At 40.5% G+C, this 13985-nt stretch overlaps 1 protein-coding gene across 1 annotated transcript in view; it reads right to left on the bottom strand.

The window, feature by feature from the left end:
• Positions 1–1424: 1424 nt before the first annotated feature.
• Positions 1425–13985, bottom strand: part of bnc2 (basonuclin 2) — a 126302-nt gene continuing 113741 nt past the window's right edge. The window contains 2 exon segments of the mRNA XM_052137277.1: positions 1425–4115; positions 4118–4845. Coding sequence (XP_051993237.1) covers positions 4084–4115; positions 4118–4845 — 760 coding nt within the window. The 3' untranslated portion in view covers positions 1425–4083.

Genomic DNA, 13985 nt, shown 5'->3' with positions numbered 1-13985 from the left:
CAGTTCTGAGAGCAGGAAAGTAAGTCATGCTGTGACTCCAGGGAGAAACTTGAGGCTTTCTGAGCTAAATCTTCCCTCATATGGCAAAAAAATGGCAATTGCAGCTCCTTTAATATGTTGTATAGCCATCTGATGATCGTAAGTACAAACTAGTAGTTAACATCCCTGCAGGACCCCTACTGTTGTGTTCATGTGTGTGTGTGTGTGTGTGTGTGTGTGTATGTGGGGGCGTGTGTGTGTGTGAGACGGGGGGAGGGGGGGGGGGGTGATGGAATGGATGCTCAAAGGCAGGAAAAAAACAGAGGAAAGAAAAACAGAAAGATGTCTTTGGATCTCTCCATGACACGGTATTGTCAGCAACATTTACTGAATTTAATGAATTGACGTGTGAGTTATTACACAGATCAGTGGCAGAAATGAATGGATACCTCCAGGTACTGTGTAGAAGTATATTTTTAATGCTGCACACTGCAATTCCCTCTAGGCGACATCTCCTAAAGTTCATCCCTCCCATCAGCTCTTATTCTCAGAAACGAACAGCAAGACCTGCTGCTGTTGCAACACATCAAGGAGGAAGTCATTTCATTCAGGCGTTTCACCAACATGAATTCCTTTTGAACCGCATGTAGTACCAGTATTGTAAAGTACATTTCTGTCATTCATTCATCATTATCTTTCAGTTCATTTATTCCAATTGACAGCAACAGACAGCAAAGGGCTAAATGTGATAGACATCGATAACTAGAAATAAATACCCATATCTACATACCATTTAATTAGACAAAATTTAGTACCACATTTCCCCTTTGTCTTTCTATTGTATGGCCAAAAGAACAAGATAAAAGCTGAATATTTCAACAGTTTGCAGAGGGTCTGCCGTAAATGAACGTCTGGAAACAATGAAGGGACTTCTCAAGCCGTCATCTCTATTGACGCATTCATGGGGGTTTTGGAGATGAACAATGTCACTGTTTAGAAACTCTCTTTTGGGGCACTCTGAAATGGTAATGGCATATTAAAATGATAAAAATTGATCACATTTATAGAGACAATAAATTACAGGACACTTACTCGTTTAAACATTACATGCAGTAGAAAGGTTGCCTACCTAACTTAGGGGTTAATTCAGCCTTTAAGCATACACTGTCTACTCTTTAAATGTCAATAATACTTATTTACTGCATTCAAATGAATATACCAGAAACACTTACTAAATGAGATGGATATTGGGTTTAATTATTTAAAATGGGATTTCTCTCTTATAAAGATCTGGCACGTTTCTGTTAGGTACAATATTTGCCGCTTGGCACTGTATCCTTAAAAAATGGTCACTTTCATGTTGGACCACCATCATTGTAAAGTGTTATCCTTGTAATAATATTACATGTCCCACTTGTATAGTTGCAAAAAGTGCAAAACTGATGTTTTTATTCTATTGTTTTTTTTTTTTTTTTTTTTACTAAAGCTATAAACATGAGAAAAATAAAAGAAAAAGATACATTGTTAGAGCTAAAAGCATGCCAGCTCCATCTGTATATCTAACAGGTAGATAAAACAAGTCACAAGTCACATGATTTTCTTTTTTCTGTTTAAAAGTAAAACATTTTAGAGCCAACATAAATGAACCAAGCTAGGTAGATGCTACTTCATCTTGCTTACCTTAAGAGAATGTATTACCGACTATAACATAAGAACACCCACCCCACCTCAACACAAAAAACAGAAGAAAAAAAACAAATGAGAGAGAGACAGAGAGAGAGAGAGAGAGAGAACAACCATCAATACAACTGTTTTACACCAAAGCTCCTCGGGACATTATTATTTACATATTTAAGACATTCATGCTCTTGTATGGGATTCATTACACAATTATAATCATTACTGCAGGCAACAGTCAGAACTAAGAGATTGAGCAGAAGTTTGGGGCAGGGGTGGAGGGCTCTATGCTTCCAAAAACGGAAATGTCAAAGGGGCACAATGCTGCTTTAACTTTTCTTACCATAAAATATATTTTGATAACACGTTACAATAAGGTTGTATTTGTTAACATTAGCAAATGCATTAGTATCATGAATTAACAATGAACAATGATTCTACAGCATTTATTAATCTGGTTTAATGTTCATTTACGACACTACCATTGTTCATCGTTAACTCATCTTAGTTCATGATGGATTAACTAATGTTCACATAAACAACGTTTTTAGTTTTAACACTAGAACGCATATGTGGGTGCAAAATGACCTCGCGTCTAGTTTTTAAGATGTCTTCTATCATGTAAATCATTTCTTTTAATTTAGTTGAAATGTTCTGTTTTATTATGATCACTACCCCAGAATGCAATGTTTCCTACCGTATTCTATTTAATGCTGTTTTTATTTTGTAATACTCTGGGCTGTATTTGCATGAGTGCGCTACGCAAAACCCCTGTCTTATCCAATTGTCATGAGAGCGCTAATTCTAAGCGCAATTCTCGTGCCAGTGCAAAGCACAAGTGGGCATGGGAGTGTTAGTGCTATCTGTGCGTGTATTGTATGTTAATAAAGTGACGTAAAGCACAATTTGCCCTTTTCCGGAGAAATAGGTCATTGCATATTTTAAGAGCACTATCACTAAACACAGCTGCATAAGTGCAAAGTCAGTGGGCATGGCCATGAAGTTTGGTATTTTTGTGCCAGCATGTCTAAGTCTAGGCACAAGTGGGTTTGGCAAATGTGCTAATGGTATGGATCAAGTGTAAATCAATTCTGAGGCTCTTCTCGGGTTATTGCACCATCTGTACCTTATTATACAGTCCATTCTCCCACAAGCACCAGCGATATAAACTAAATAAACCATGACCTTTATATATAAGCATATACAAGTAGCGTGTCCATATTTTTATTCTTCTAACCCATTTCATACAGTCCATTTACATTACCAACCTCTTAAGAGTGTGCTGTCTTTGTTTATATCGCTGGTGCTTGATAGAGAATGGACTATATAATAGGACCCACTTGACCCAGCCCATTAGTGCACTGAGTGCACGATTTTACCAAACCCACTTGCGCCTAGACTTAGCGCATGCTGGCACGAAAATACACGGCCATGCCCATTGACTTTGCGCTTATGACAAATGGCATAATGCTGCGCTTAGTGCTAGTGCTCTTTAAATGGGGCCCATTGCCTGTTTGTTAGTTTCTATTAGTTATGCAATTAAATATATGATAAATGCCATGTTCACATTTAAATGTATAAATAATATGCAAGTATAGAAAGTTGTCATTCAGCCTGTGCCTATGTCCAAATTGCTTGGCATTATAGTTATTACAGGGACAGTCCTCAGTAACCTGATGTTAGATGACGCGTTCACAGCAAGGGCACACGGGTCAGAGCTCCTGGAACACTTTTTAGTGGATTCCAACCTGCAACTTTAGTTTTTGTTTTTGTACGCCTGACCTCCCAAAGACTAATATAGCTACATAGAGTAATATTGAAAAATTCTGTTACACAGCAATTTAGAGTAAATAAGATTGTCATTTTACAAGTTAAATAAAGCTAAAAAAAAAAAATGTTTATCCTAGTCTATTTATATGCATGTGTTTGTGTGGATAGAGTTGTTGAGATGTTTCATATTTTAACAGTCGTTGCTCATATTTCTGTTACACAAGGATTTTACACTGTAACCTAAAACTTCTCTGAAACTCTTCAGAATTTAATCAACGATATATCAACGATTTAAACATTTAAATGAGTTAATTTCCCCCAAAAGTAGTTTTATAAAGAGTACGCATCTGGATTTGCATTTAAGGGGTGAGCAGTTACATATGCGTTCTAGGGTAATAAATGTTTCCGTATTTATTCAAATGAACATCAACCAAGACTAATTTAATGCTGCATTGTATTGTTCATTTCAGTTCATTTTAACTAATGTAGTTAACTAATGTTGACAAATACAACTTAATTGTACATTGTAACCAACGTTTTCAGCACATCAATGCCGTTGTTTATGGCATTATGGGGATGCTGCTGGGGAATGGAGAGGAGGGTGTCATGTGGAGTAGAAGAAGCTTTCTGGCTGTGGGGTAGGGAGGGATGCATGGTCTAATCAATCATTGTTGTATAGGGGCATTTTTGTGTAGGTTGGGGTTCTGGCTGTGCCTGTTTCTGCTTCTCACAGAAGAAAACATCATGTTACAGCCAGGCACTTTGCACTTGTGCATTTCACGCAGGTGGACAGTCTTGTAGTGCACCCGAAGGGTCCCTTTGTTACTGTACATTTTGTGGCAGATGGTGCAAAGGATGCCTCCTGCCCCATTACCTCCACTGGATGCCAAGACGGATGGTGAGAAGGAGGGGTCCCAGAGCAAAAGCCCTTCCTCTTTGCCTCCTTTTCTCCCATCCTTCCTTGCCTCTTCTCCATCCTTTCCTTCCCCCGCCAGACCGTGAGCCCTAATACTAGGGGTGCAGTCCTCAGTGTCACTCGCACCCTCCAGGTCATCCAGCAGGATGCCCTCATCGCTGCCTTCATCAGACTCCTGCGAGGATTGCATGCTGCCGCTTGATTGTACGCTGGAGGCGGTGCTCAGGTCCAGCACCATGTAATCGTTGGGGCCACAGTAATAGCCATTGCTGTGTGAATATTCAGTAGCGGCTGGAGATCCCATCTCCTTATGGCCTAGACTTCGTGGCAGTCCACTGCCAGCACTCCCCACCCCCTCCGGTCCCACATGGTGGCCAGCATAGATCTTTGACAGGAACTCAGCACGGAGATCCTTAGGCAGGGTCGTAAGCTGGGGGTCCAGGACAATGTCATCCAGCTCTTTGGTCAGTAGTTTGCGGTGCAGGTTAATGTTGGAGCTATGTCTGTAGGGGAGAGAGGATAGGGTTCCTGTAGCAATTTATTTCAACTCAAAATATAATTACAAAAAAAGACATCAACATATATCAATAAACTTCTCATGTATTAACAGTAACGGTCAAAAACTCTACATTGATCATTCTGAATGCCAACGATAATGCAAATAATGCAAACACCCTCCAATTACATGTTGGCTTTAATGCACCACTATATTGCATTTTCATGACTTCATTGAGTGACTGTAGGAATGTGAGAGCGAGCGCACTACTTTCTGCTACAGCACAGTTCAATCACTCAGACTGCTTAGACAGTATCCTGCTAAAGTGTTTACTTCTGTCAGCACGTCTGCAGGCATGCTCAAATGCAATTGACTCTGACTCAATTAAATACTCCACCACATTCAATGGGAGTTTATCAATTGATTTGAGCCATGGTAATGCAATAATCGAGGGAAATTCAATAGCACATAAACTCAGACTTGGACAGCGTTAGCACATTGACTCTTTCCTGAAGGTAGCTTAACTGAGACCCATAAATGTATTTTGTCATGTAGGCCTCACTTTAATAAAGATGTCTTTCTCTCTCACCTGAGTGCAGGATCACATAACACATAGCAAGAGAAAGTGCCTTTGCATCAATTCATCTTAACCTTGATCTGCCTCTAAAGAAATCACGTTCATTTCATGCTATTTGTCAGTCCTCGTGATGTTTAACTAAAAATCAAATGCATTTTCTGGTGGCACAGAAAACGAAAGGAAACCAACAATATTTTACAATGAGGAATGGGGTAACACATGGAGTAGCAAAATCAAAATAAAATGCAACCAAGATATCTGGTGCACTGAGTCTTTGTGAGTGCCAGTAAAGTTAACACAACAAAACAACACAAAACAAAAAAAGACCTCAGGGTTTCCAGGCCATGCAAAAGGACCATAAAGCAAATTAAATGTTAACCTAAACGTGACTGATAAATGGATTGCACAATGTATTGTAGAGCTTACCAGCAGTGCCATGGTTGATGCAGTCAAAAAGGGTCCCTTTAATTATTTAGTGCCCTATCCGACATTTTCCTGCAAAAAGTAAAAATAATTTTAATGGAGGGACCCTTTCTGTTGATATAAGGTGTACAGGAGCGGACCACCACAGCATCATCAACATTGAAAATTGTATATTGATTAGTTGTGCTTGATATGTGTGTGTTCACATTGCTACACATCCGTCTATTATTGTATGTTGTTTATTTATACAATGCCAGAGCAGTAAAACAAAATGAGGAAAGCGTTTAGAAAGAAGCCGTTACTGAGGTGAATTGCTTTTTTCATGACAGATCTAAAAATAAAGAGATCTCTAGGGGGACATCCAGTTGTATTTTGAATGATTAATGTTTGTCTCTTGTTCTGTAATGCTTGTTTGAATTTTATCAGATTTTTTATTTGTATACAATGCTGTTGATGACACTTAAGTTGGCGGCTCCTTTTGCAGCATGTGACCATCTCTTGAAATTGTACCCTCACACTGCTCATAAGCTCTAGACTGTCATGACTAACTGGCATCTAAAGACACACGCGCGCACACACACACACACACACACACACACACACTCACACACACATGCGCACACACACACTCACACACACACTCGCACGTGCACACACGCACACACTCGCACACGCATACACACACACACTCGCACACGCACACGCGCACACACACACACACACACACACTCGCACACGCACACACACTCGCACGCACACACACACACACTCACACACTCACACACACACACACACACACACGCACACACACACATACACTCACACACACACACACAAATACACGCACACTCTCACTCACACACACACACACACACACACACACACACACACACACACACACACACACACATCTAAATGGGGACATAGCAAAGACTTTGATTGCTCAGATTGATTCCTATAAATTAACCCTAAACCTTACCCTAATATTTGTATTAACATTATTATTATTATTTTTTTTTAATCGTTTTACCAAATGAGGACATCCCAAAAAAGAGGTTTTGTATGATTTAGTTCACTTTTGGGTGCAATTTTGACCACAAACTCTAACGCATGTACACACACACACACACACACACACACACACACACACACACACACACACATGCTGTATACCAACAATGTGGTATGGTGGTTCACATTTAGGGTTTGAACACATCACATTAACATATAACACCTTCAAAAGATTTATTGACCCCAAGCAATTAAAAGCAGTACCTTTCATTTAGGTAATTTTGACTCAGCTCGGTTAAACACGAAACTCAAGCCCCAACACAGCGTGGCTGACAGTCTCCCCTTTCATTCATCAGGTTAAGCTTCTCTGCTTCATTTCCTTTCTCCTTGCAACCCCCTTTCAGACTCTAACTAAATTTTGCCCCTCAGTCCCCTCCTCCAGCACCTCCCTCTCCCCCTTCCTTCTAACCTATAATGTGGCAGCCAAACCAATCTGCCCAAAGCTGGAGACGGCCTCTCCGGAGAATCCATTTAGACTCTGCAGAGGAGGAGAGAGCTGTGGCTCTTAATGTGCCTTGTCCCAGGAATGTTAATCATCTAGTATTTGATGATCCTTTTGGTTCCAGAAAAGTGTGCACATTTGCGAAATGAGCTGTAATACTCAACTGAAAAGGGAAAGAGTGTCACATTGGATGATGAGGTGCTTACAGTAGTTCATCTGTGTCTCTACGTCTTATGTTTAGAGGGCAGCTGATGATCAGATAACTTATTACCTTCTGCAAGTCAAGGCAAACAAAAAGATCATTAAACACAGATGACTACTGTAAGTTTATTCAAAGTTTGGAGTGCAGCATTCGAAGCCTGACAGCACGTGTTTCAGCACCACAGGAAGAGAGGGGAGAAAGGGGTAGATATAATTAAGCATCACTCTTCCTATCCGTGGTTGGCCTGCGTGGGATGGTCGACTGAATATTAGCACACCATGGGAATCTGGAGCCAGGCAGACACTCAGGGTCATCTGCCACAGTGAGGACAGCATTAAAAAACAAGAAAAAGGGCTCCATGTCTGTCTTTGGAAAAAATGATTAATGATAATAATAAGGGGCATTATTACTGCTGTGTGTGTGTTTGCAGCAGTTAATCACGCTACGTCTTGTGTTACGTCTCTCTGCGCCTGCTCACTCTGCACAATAAATATACTCTCTTTACCTCCATGCAACTAAGATTAAGAAATGTCACTACAGGGCATACAACGCCTTTTAATTACATGATTGCGTTCTCCCTCTTGGCTACAAAAAACCCCCCAAAAACTTCAACATCCTTGATATTTGCCTGCCTACTTTTTATTCATCATCATATTTGCGTCCTGCAGTCGGTGTTTATTCACTGTAAAAGGGAGATGGATACTTGTTTGGGAGTTTTACTTGAACAGGATCCAATTTATCAAATTGACTTCCTACTCAGTGATGTCAAGAGCTCATTTAAAAGTCAGTGTGGGAAAGATGCCTGTTAACACTGAATTTGATGCTACATTAACATTTGTTATTTTGGTTTTAAAGTAATCTGTGTTCTGACTGATATTCTATATATGCTTTAAGCTAATATTAATTTCACTTTTTGGAATTAGAATGAAATGTATCTATTTTAAACAAACAGAATGTCTGTAAATAATTGATATACAGTTTAATGTGAGTTTGTAAAGTAGCATTTGAATTAGGAATGGGTTGAAATCATTTTTAATGAGTAAAAATGGACAATTGTGTGCTTAAAACAAGAAAAGTGCATTATTTTTACTGTGACTGCGAGATCAATGTTAATTCAGCGTGTATGCTGTTATGTTATCCACAAACTGAAATTACGTGAAAAAAAATGTCTTGGTAGTTTTCATTCAATTGGCATTTTACTGATAAAATGGTGTTCATGATGACATCATCCTTAACAAAATAATTTTTTAAATAATAATTGTTGCATAAGTTTTGGTTCAGGTTAAAAGAATCTGCCCTTAAGCCATTTTCCTACATAATTATACCTTTCGCATCCTAGATGACCCTACATTGTTTTTTAATTGTGAGAGTATTGAGACAAATTATTGACATTGGCCAAATTAATGTCATTATAATTCACAAATAATTGCAACAGTAGGAAATGTCAGAAGACAACATTGAAATGGAGAAGTTACTTGTCTGTGTGACGAGGAGGAGGGCGTGGCCAGGCCGTGAGGGTGCATGCATGGCACTGAGTTGGCCAATTAGCGGGAGACGGATAAAGGGGAGCCGGAGATGCCAGTTCGAGAGAGAGAGAGAGAGGTGAACGATTTATGTTTTAAGTTCATTTGTGTCTTTAAAAGTTTACGGTGACTGCTCAGCCGGTTCCCGCCTCCTCCTTTCCCATCCTTGAGGGAGGAGAGATGCGCTGTTGGAGAGCCCCAGCCACTGATGGAGGGTTGCGACGCTGAGGAGGTATGGTCCGTTGGTATTGGAGCAGTTCGCCAGAAGGCGGAGAAGAACACTGCCATCCGGCAGGAGACGAAGGAGCTGCTGCCATCCGCCAAGAGGTGGAGGAGCCATTGACGTCTACTAGGAGGCAGAGGATTATGCTGCCTTCTGCCAGGACTCAAGGTCCAGTGCCATCGACCGGCATCATGAAGGACCGCTGCAGAGCTGGCTGAGGACTAGTCAGCAGCGTTTTCAGCCAGTTTATCTCTCTCTCTCTCTCTCTCTCTCTGTCTCTCCCCTCTCCCTCCCCTTGTCACTCTCAGATTCTCAGGAGGCAGGGAGGACCATCGTGTGGTGGAACGGCCGGAAGGGCAGCATGTCCCCTCCAGAGATGGGGGGGGGGGCTTGTAAGCCAGTCTGGATGGCACCCAGGCCAGAATCGGGTGGTGGAGGAGTGTGACGAGGAGGAGGGCATGGCCGGGCCGTGAGGGTGCATGCCTGGTGCTGAGTTGGCCAATCAGCTGGAGATGGATAAAGGGGAGCCAGAGATGCCAGTTTGAGAAAGAGACGCTACGCTTTTTTGCTACAAAGCACTCTATGTTTTGTTTAAGTACATTTGTGTCATTAAAAGTTCAAGTTGACTGCTCAGCCAGTTACAGCGCTACAGTCTGTATCTGGGATTATTAGAAGTAATTGATTGGTGGAAGTCCTGCTAAAAAAGAGATAATGGACTCTAGATTTAGAGGAGGAAGGATGCAGTATCTGGTGGACTGGGAGCGGTATGGACCGAAAGAGAGGTCATGGGTGCCAGCAGAAAATATCCTTGATCCCTCACTAAACTCGGACTTTCATAGAGATCATCCAGATCGCCCAACTGTTAGACAAAGAGGAGGTCTCGTAGATTGGCGCCAGGAGGCGGCCATAGGAAGGGGGATTATATAACAACTAAGACTGCTAATCCTCCTCCTCGCCACACGAGGTCCTCCTACCCAGACTTTTGAGCAATCATGGACTCATGGCTTTCACCTGTGTCTATTTAACCTTGAGGGTAAAGGTTCCCAGGCTTGTTTGTTCCTTACGAAGTGTTTCTCTGCAATTCTCAGCATCCTAATGTCTGTGTACCCTGGTTCTGGACTTTATGCTTTCCCTTTTGGTTTTTATATTTATTGTTTGCAATTTATGATTGTCTGCCTGATTGGACTACCTCACTGGTGATTGACTCTCATACTGTTATTGGATTACGTGATTTTTTTGGATTCCACTAAATGTTTAATTAAACCTCTGCTCTGCATCTACGTCGTTCCAGTGACAGCTCAGCTTAAAAGCCGCAATATAATCCTGTTTACGTTAAAAAGCCTGTGCCAGAGCAGGAATGAGTTTACGAATCAACTCTTCTTTCAAGAACAGAACAATCCAGGATCGGGCCAAATCATCAACAATGAAATCCAGATAATTCACTGATCAATGTACAAAGATCTTGTCCCAGACCTTAATCTGTAAAATGTATATATTTCTAATTAAATTAATAAAGTGCTGAAATGGAGGAGGGAAGGCTCGCAAGGCTTAGACTTTGACAAATTCTCCTTAATCTCTCCACAATTTAGATTGCGGCCTTGCACGCCTCCCTCATGCGGAGGATCTTTGGGGAGCCGCATAAGGAGTATAGCTGGTATACCTCCTTCAGAGAGAAGATGAGCCGAGAGCAAAGCATCTTGAGTTGCATACGTTCAAAGTGAGCGCAATCACTGAGCGCTGCTTCTGCATGAGCGAGCCGCACTTGTGCCTGTCAGACAGAGGATATCGCTTGTAAGGTGAAAACGATTTTAAAAAGAGCATCTTTAGGAAGGTCAGCAGGGGTGCTCACCATTCGTTCTGTGTGGGTGCTAATGCCCCAGTATAGAGATGGGGATGCTATACTGTAAAAAGGCACTGTCTTTGGTATGTTAAACAGGTCCTGCCTCTCTGTGGTCATTACAAAATCCCAGGGAACGTCTTGTAAAGAGTAGGGGTGTAACCCCAGTGTCCTGGCAACATTTGCCCATTGGCCGTTTCCATCATGGCTTCCTAATAATCCATTATACAAATGAATTGGCTACATCACTGTACTCTCCTCTTCACCAATAGCTGGTGTTTGGTGGGCGTTCTGGTGCAATCATACAATTGGATGCTGCATACAGGGGGTGGTTGAGGAGATTCTTCTACTATGATGTAAAGCGCTTTGAGTGCATAGAAAAATGCTATATATATATGTAAGGAATTATAATTATAATCTTTAAAAAGGCACCATTTAACAAACGCCTGTTTTAAGTTCTTTCACTTAAATCAACACACAGAAACACAATACAATAGACTTTCAAACGCAAAAGTGTAAAAGGACACGCTGTTCATCACAGCACGGGAGAAGAAAGTCCACCATCTGTTCAGGTTTGCAGATTCGATTATGAACACGCAGATTTTCGGGCATCAGAGCAAGAGAGATGTTATCGCTACCCTGAAGTAAAACATTCTGATGAAATGGTGCTGTGCTTTGGTTTATATGCCCGAGATGAGGTAAGCATCAGGGGCGGAGCATCAAGCACCATCTGCCAATAGACTGGCATGATTTATAAAGCTTCAGAGATCGTCACTCCTGGGAGGAGTTTCCCATAGCGTGGAACACACATGCACGGATCCAACAGCAGCCAGTCTGATCTGAACTACTACTTAATAATATGTTTTCACTATAGATAACATGTTTCCAGCATTTATCTTCTGTGATCTGTTCACTGTTGACAATTTGACCTGACCCAAGTACACAGCATCATCTCAGATGTTTTGAGTGATGTACAAACAAGGGGCCCCTGGTCTTCTTTCCTGCTTGTTAATACCAAAGAGCATTTCAGTTTGATGCTATCTGCTAGCCCATTGGCTCCAACAGTGTGTCCCCATGTGCAGCAACAGCAGGACTGCTTTGCCTGGGGCACTCTGGTCCCATAGCCTTGGCATTCAGAGCACTTCCCTACAACCTACGCCCTCCACACACCTGGAGCCAGCATGGACACCTTGCATGAAACAAAAAATAATCTTGATCCTCTTCACTGGCAGAAGGACACCTCAGTATATAAGCACACATCAGTGGCTCACAAACATCTGTCTACGCACCTCTTTTCAGTCCCTTAGAGAACTTTTAATTCGTAAATTCCACTAAAGGGGCAGACACACACACACACACACACACACACACACACACACACACACACACACACACACACACACACACACACCAATGAGCATGCCTTATCTAAATAATACTGTCACTTGCCACCAGAGAGGGTAAAAGAGACAGGCTGTTATCTCTCGTCCCTCTGGAGTGAATGAGATGAATAAGGTTTCTTTTCTCTCTCTCTAGAGTACCTGCATGTGTCTCTTTGCCTGATGCCATTATTATCAAAGGAATTCTTGCATAACATTTACACATTTGTACGTTTGGATATACCCTGAAACGTGCAATATGGACATTTTGAGCTTTAGAAACTTAAAATACTTACAAATACTTTATATTATAAATATATGTGTATAGTTACATTTGAACACTTTCAGAGATATTTTAGATCTCTAGTCCTAAACCTAATAACTTTTCATCAATATGGCAAACGTAACAGGCAGATAAATATACAGTGACAAAGATTTTAGTAATAATATACCAGAATATAAATATTTTTGAGCCACTAATCCCACTTTACCACTTAACATAACCCTAATCATTTCTTAACAATATATAAAAATGCATCAGGTAAATTATTTGATTACAGTCATTTATAAGAAGAAATGGCAAAAGGAGTATTCCAAATGATTATGTGATGATTTTGTAATAATTAAAAGATTTCATAATTTGTACATGTAGTCTCTGCTGAAGTAATATAATCCTCATAATTAAATAAGGTAAATGCAGTTAACTGGGTTAATAACATGTGATGCATTGAACATTTATTTAATATCATTATTTATAAATACAATGCAAATTTAAATATGAATGGATACAATAAGGATTTGTAACATTTGTATGTTTGTAAAGTTGATCATACGTTAAATGATTCATGTTTTAGATGCTATAATAAAAGTACATGTTGCACGTTCAGTATCTATGCAAATGTTAGTAAATGTATATTTGCTGGACGCTTTACATAATACCATTGAATACTCATGAGACAATTACATTGCCCATTGCAATGCTCAGAAATATGTTTGTTTCACTGCACATAAATATTAGATATTATGTTAGAGCATCATTTCCTGTAAGCGTTTTTTAACTGATGTCTGATGTGAAAAATACTATACAAATAAAAATGATTCTTACATGTTTATTGCCTTTATTCGTATTATTTATGGAGCCTAGAGAACCTAGAGAACGGACTTGTGAGTCTGTAGAAGGACACTTAATGAAACCTTTGTGTTGATTTCATGCTGAATGATATTTCTATTGTCCTCTGTAATGTGGCTTTGGAGAGTCTGTGTTTGACTGGGCATCTGTTTCACCCTTCAGCACAAATGTATTCTGAAACTGTTTATAGTAAGTGTGTTGACTAGCAGTGCGAGAGGCCCACACCTCCCGATGTGTTAATGAATGCAGCGGTTTGACAGGCCTCAACCTCTGCTAATGTATGCATGTCTACCTGTGTGTGACAGGTGAGCAATTACAGGTAAACAGCATATTAATGCATT

The sequence above is a fragment of the Xyrauchen texanus genome, chromosome 11 (assembly GCF_025860055.1).
Source record: "Xyrauchen texanus isolate HMW12.3.18 chromosome 11, RBS_HiC_50CHRs, whole genome shotgun sequence".
NCBI classification, from domain to species: Eukaryota; Metazoa; Chordata; class Actinopteri; order Cypriniformes; family Catostomidae; genus Xyrauchen; species Xyrauchen texanus.
This window is presented reverse-complemented; position numbering and strand designations above follow the sequence as displayed.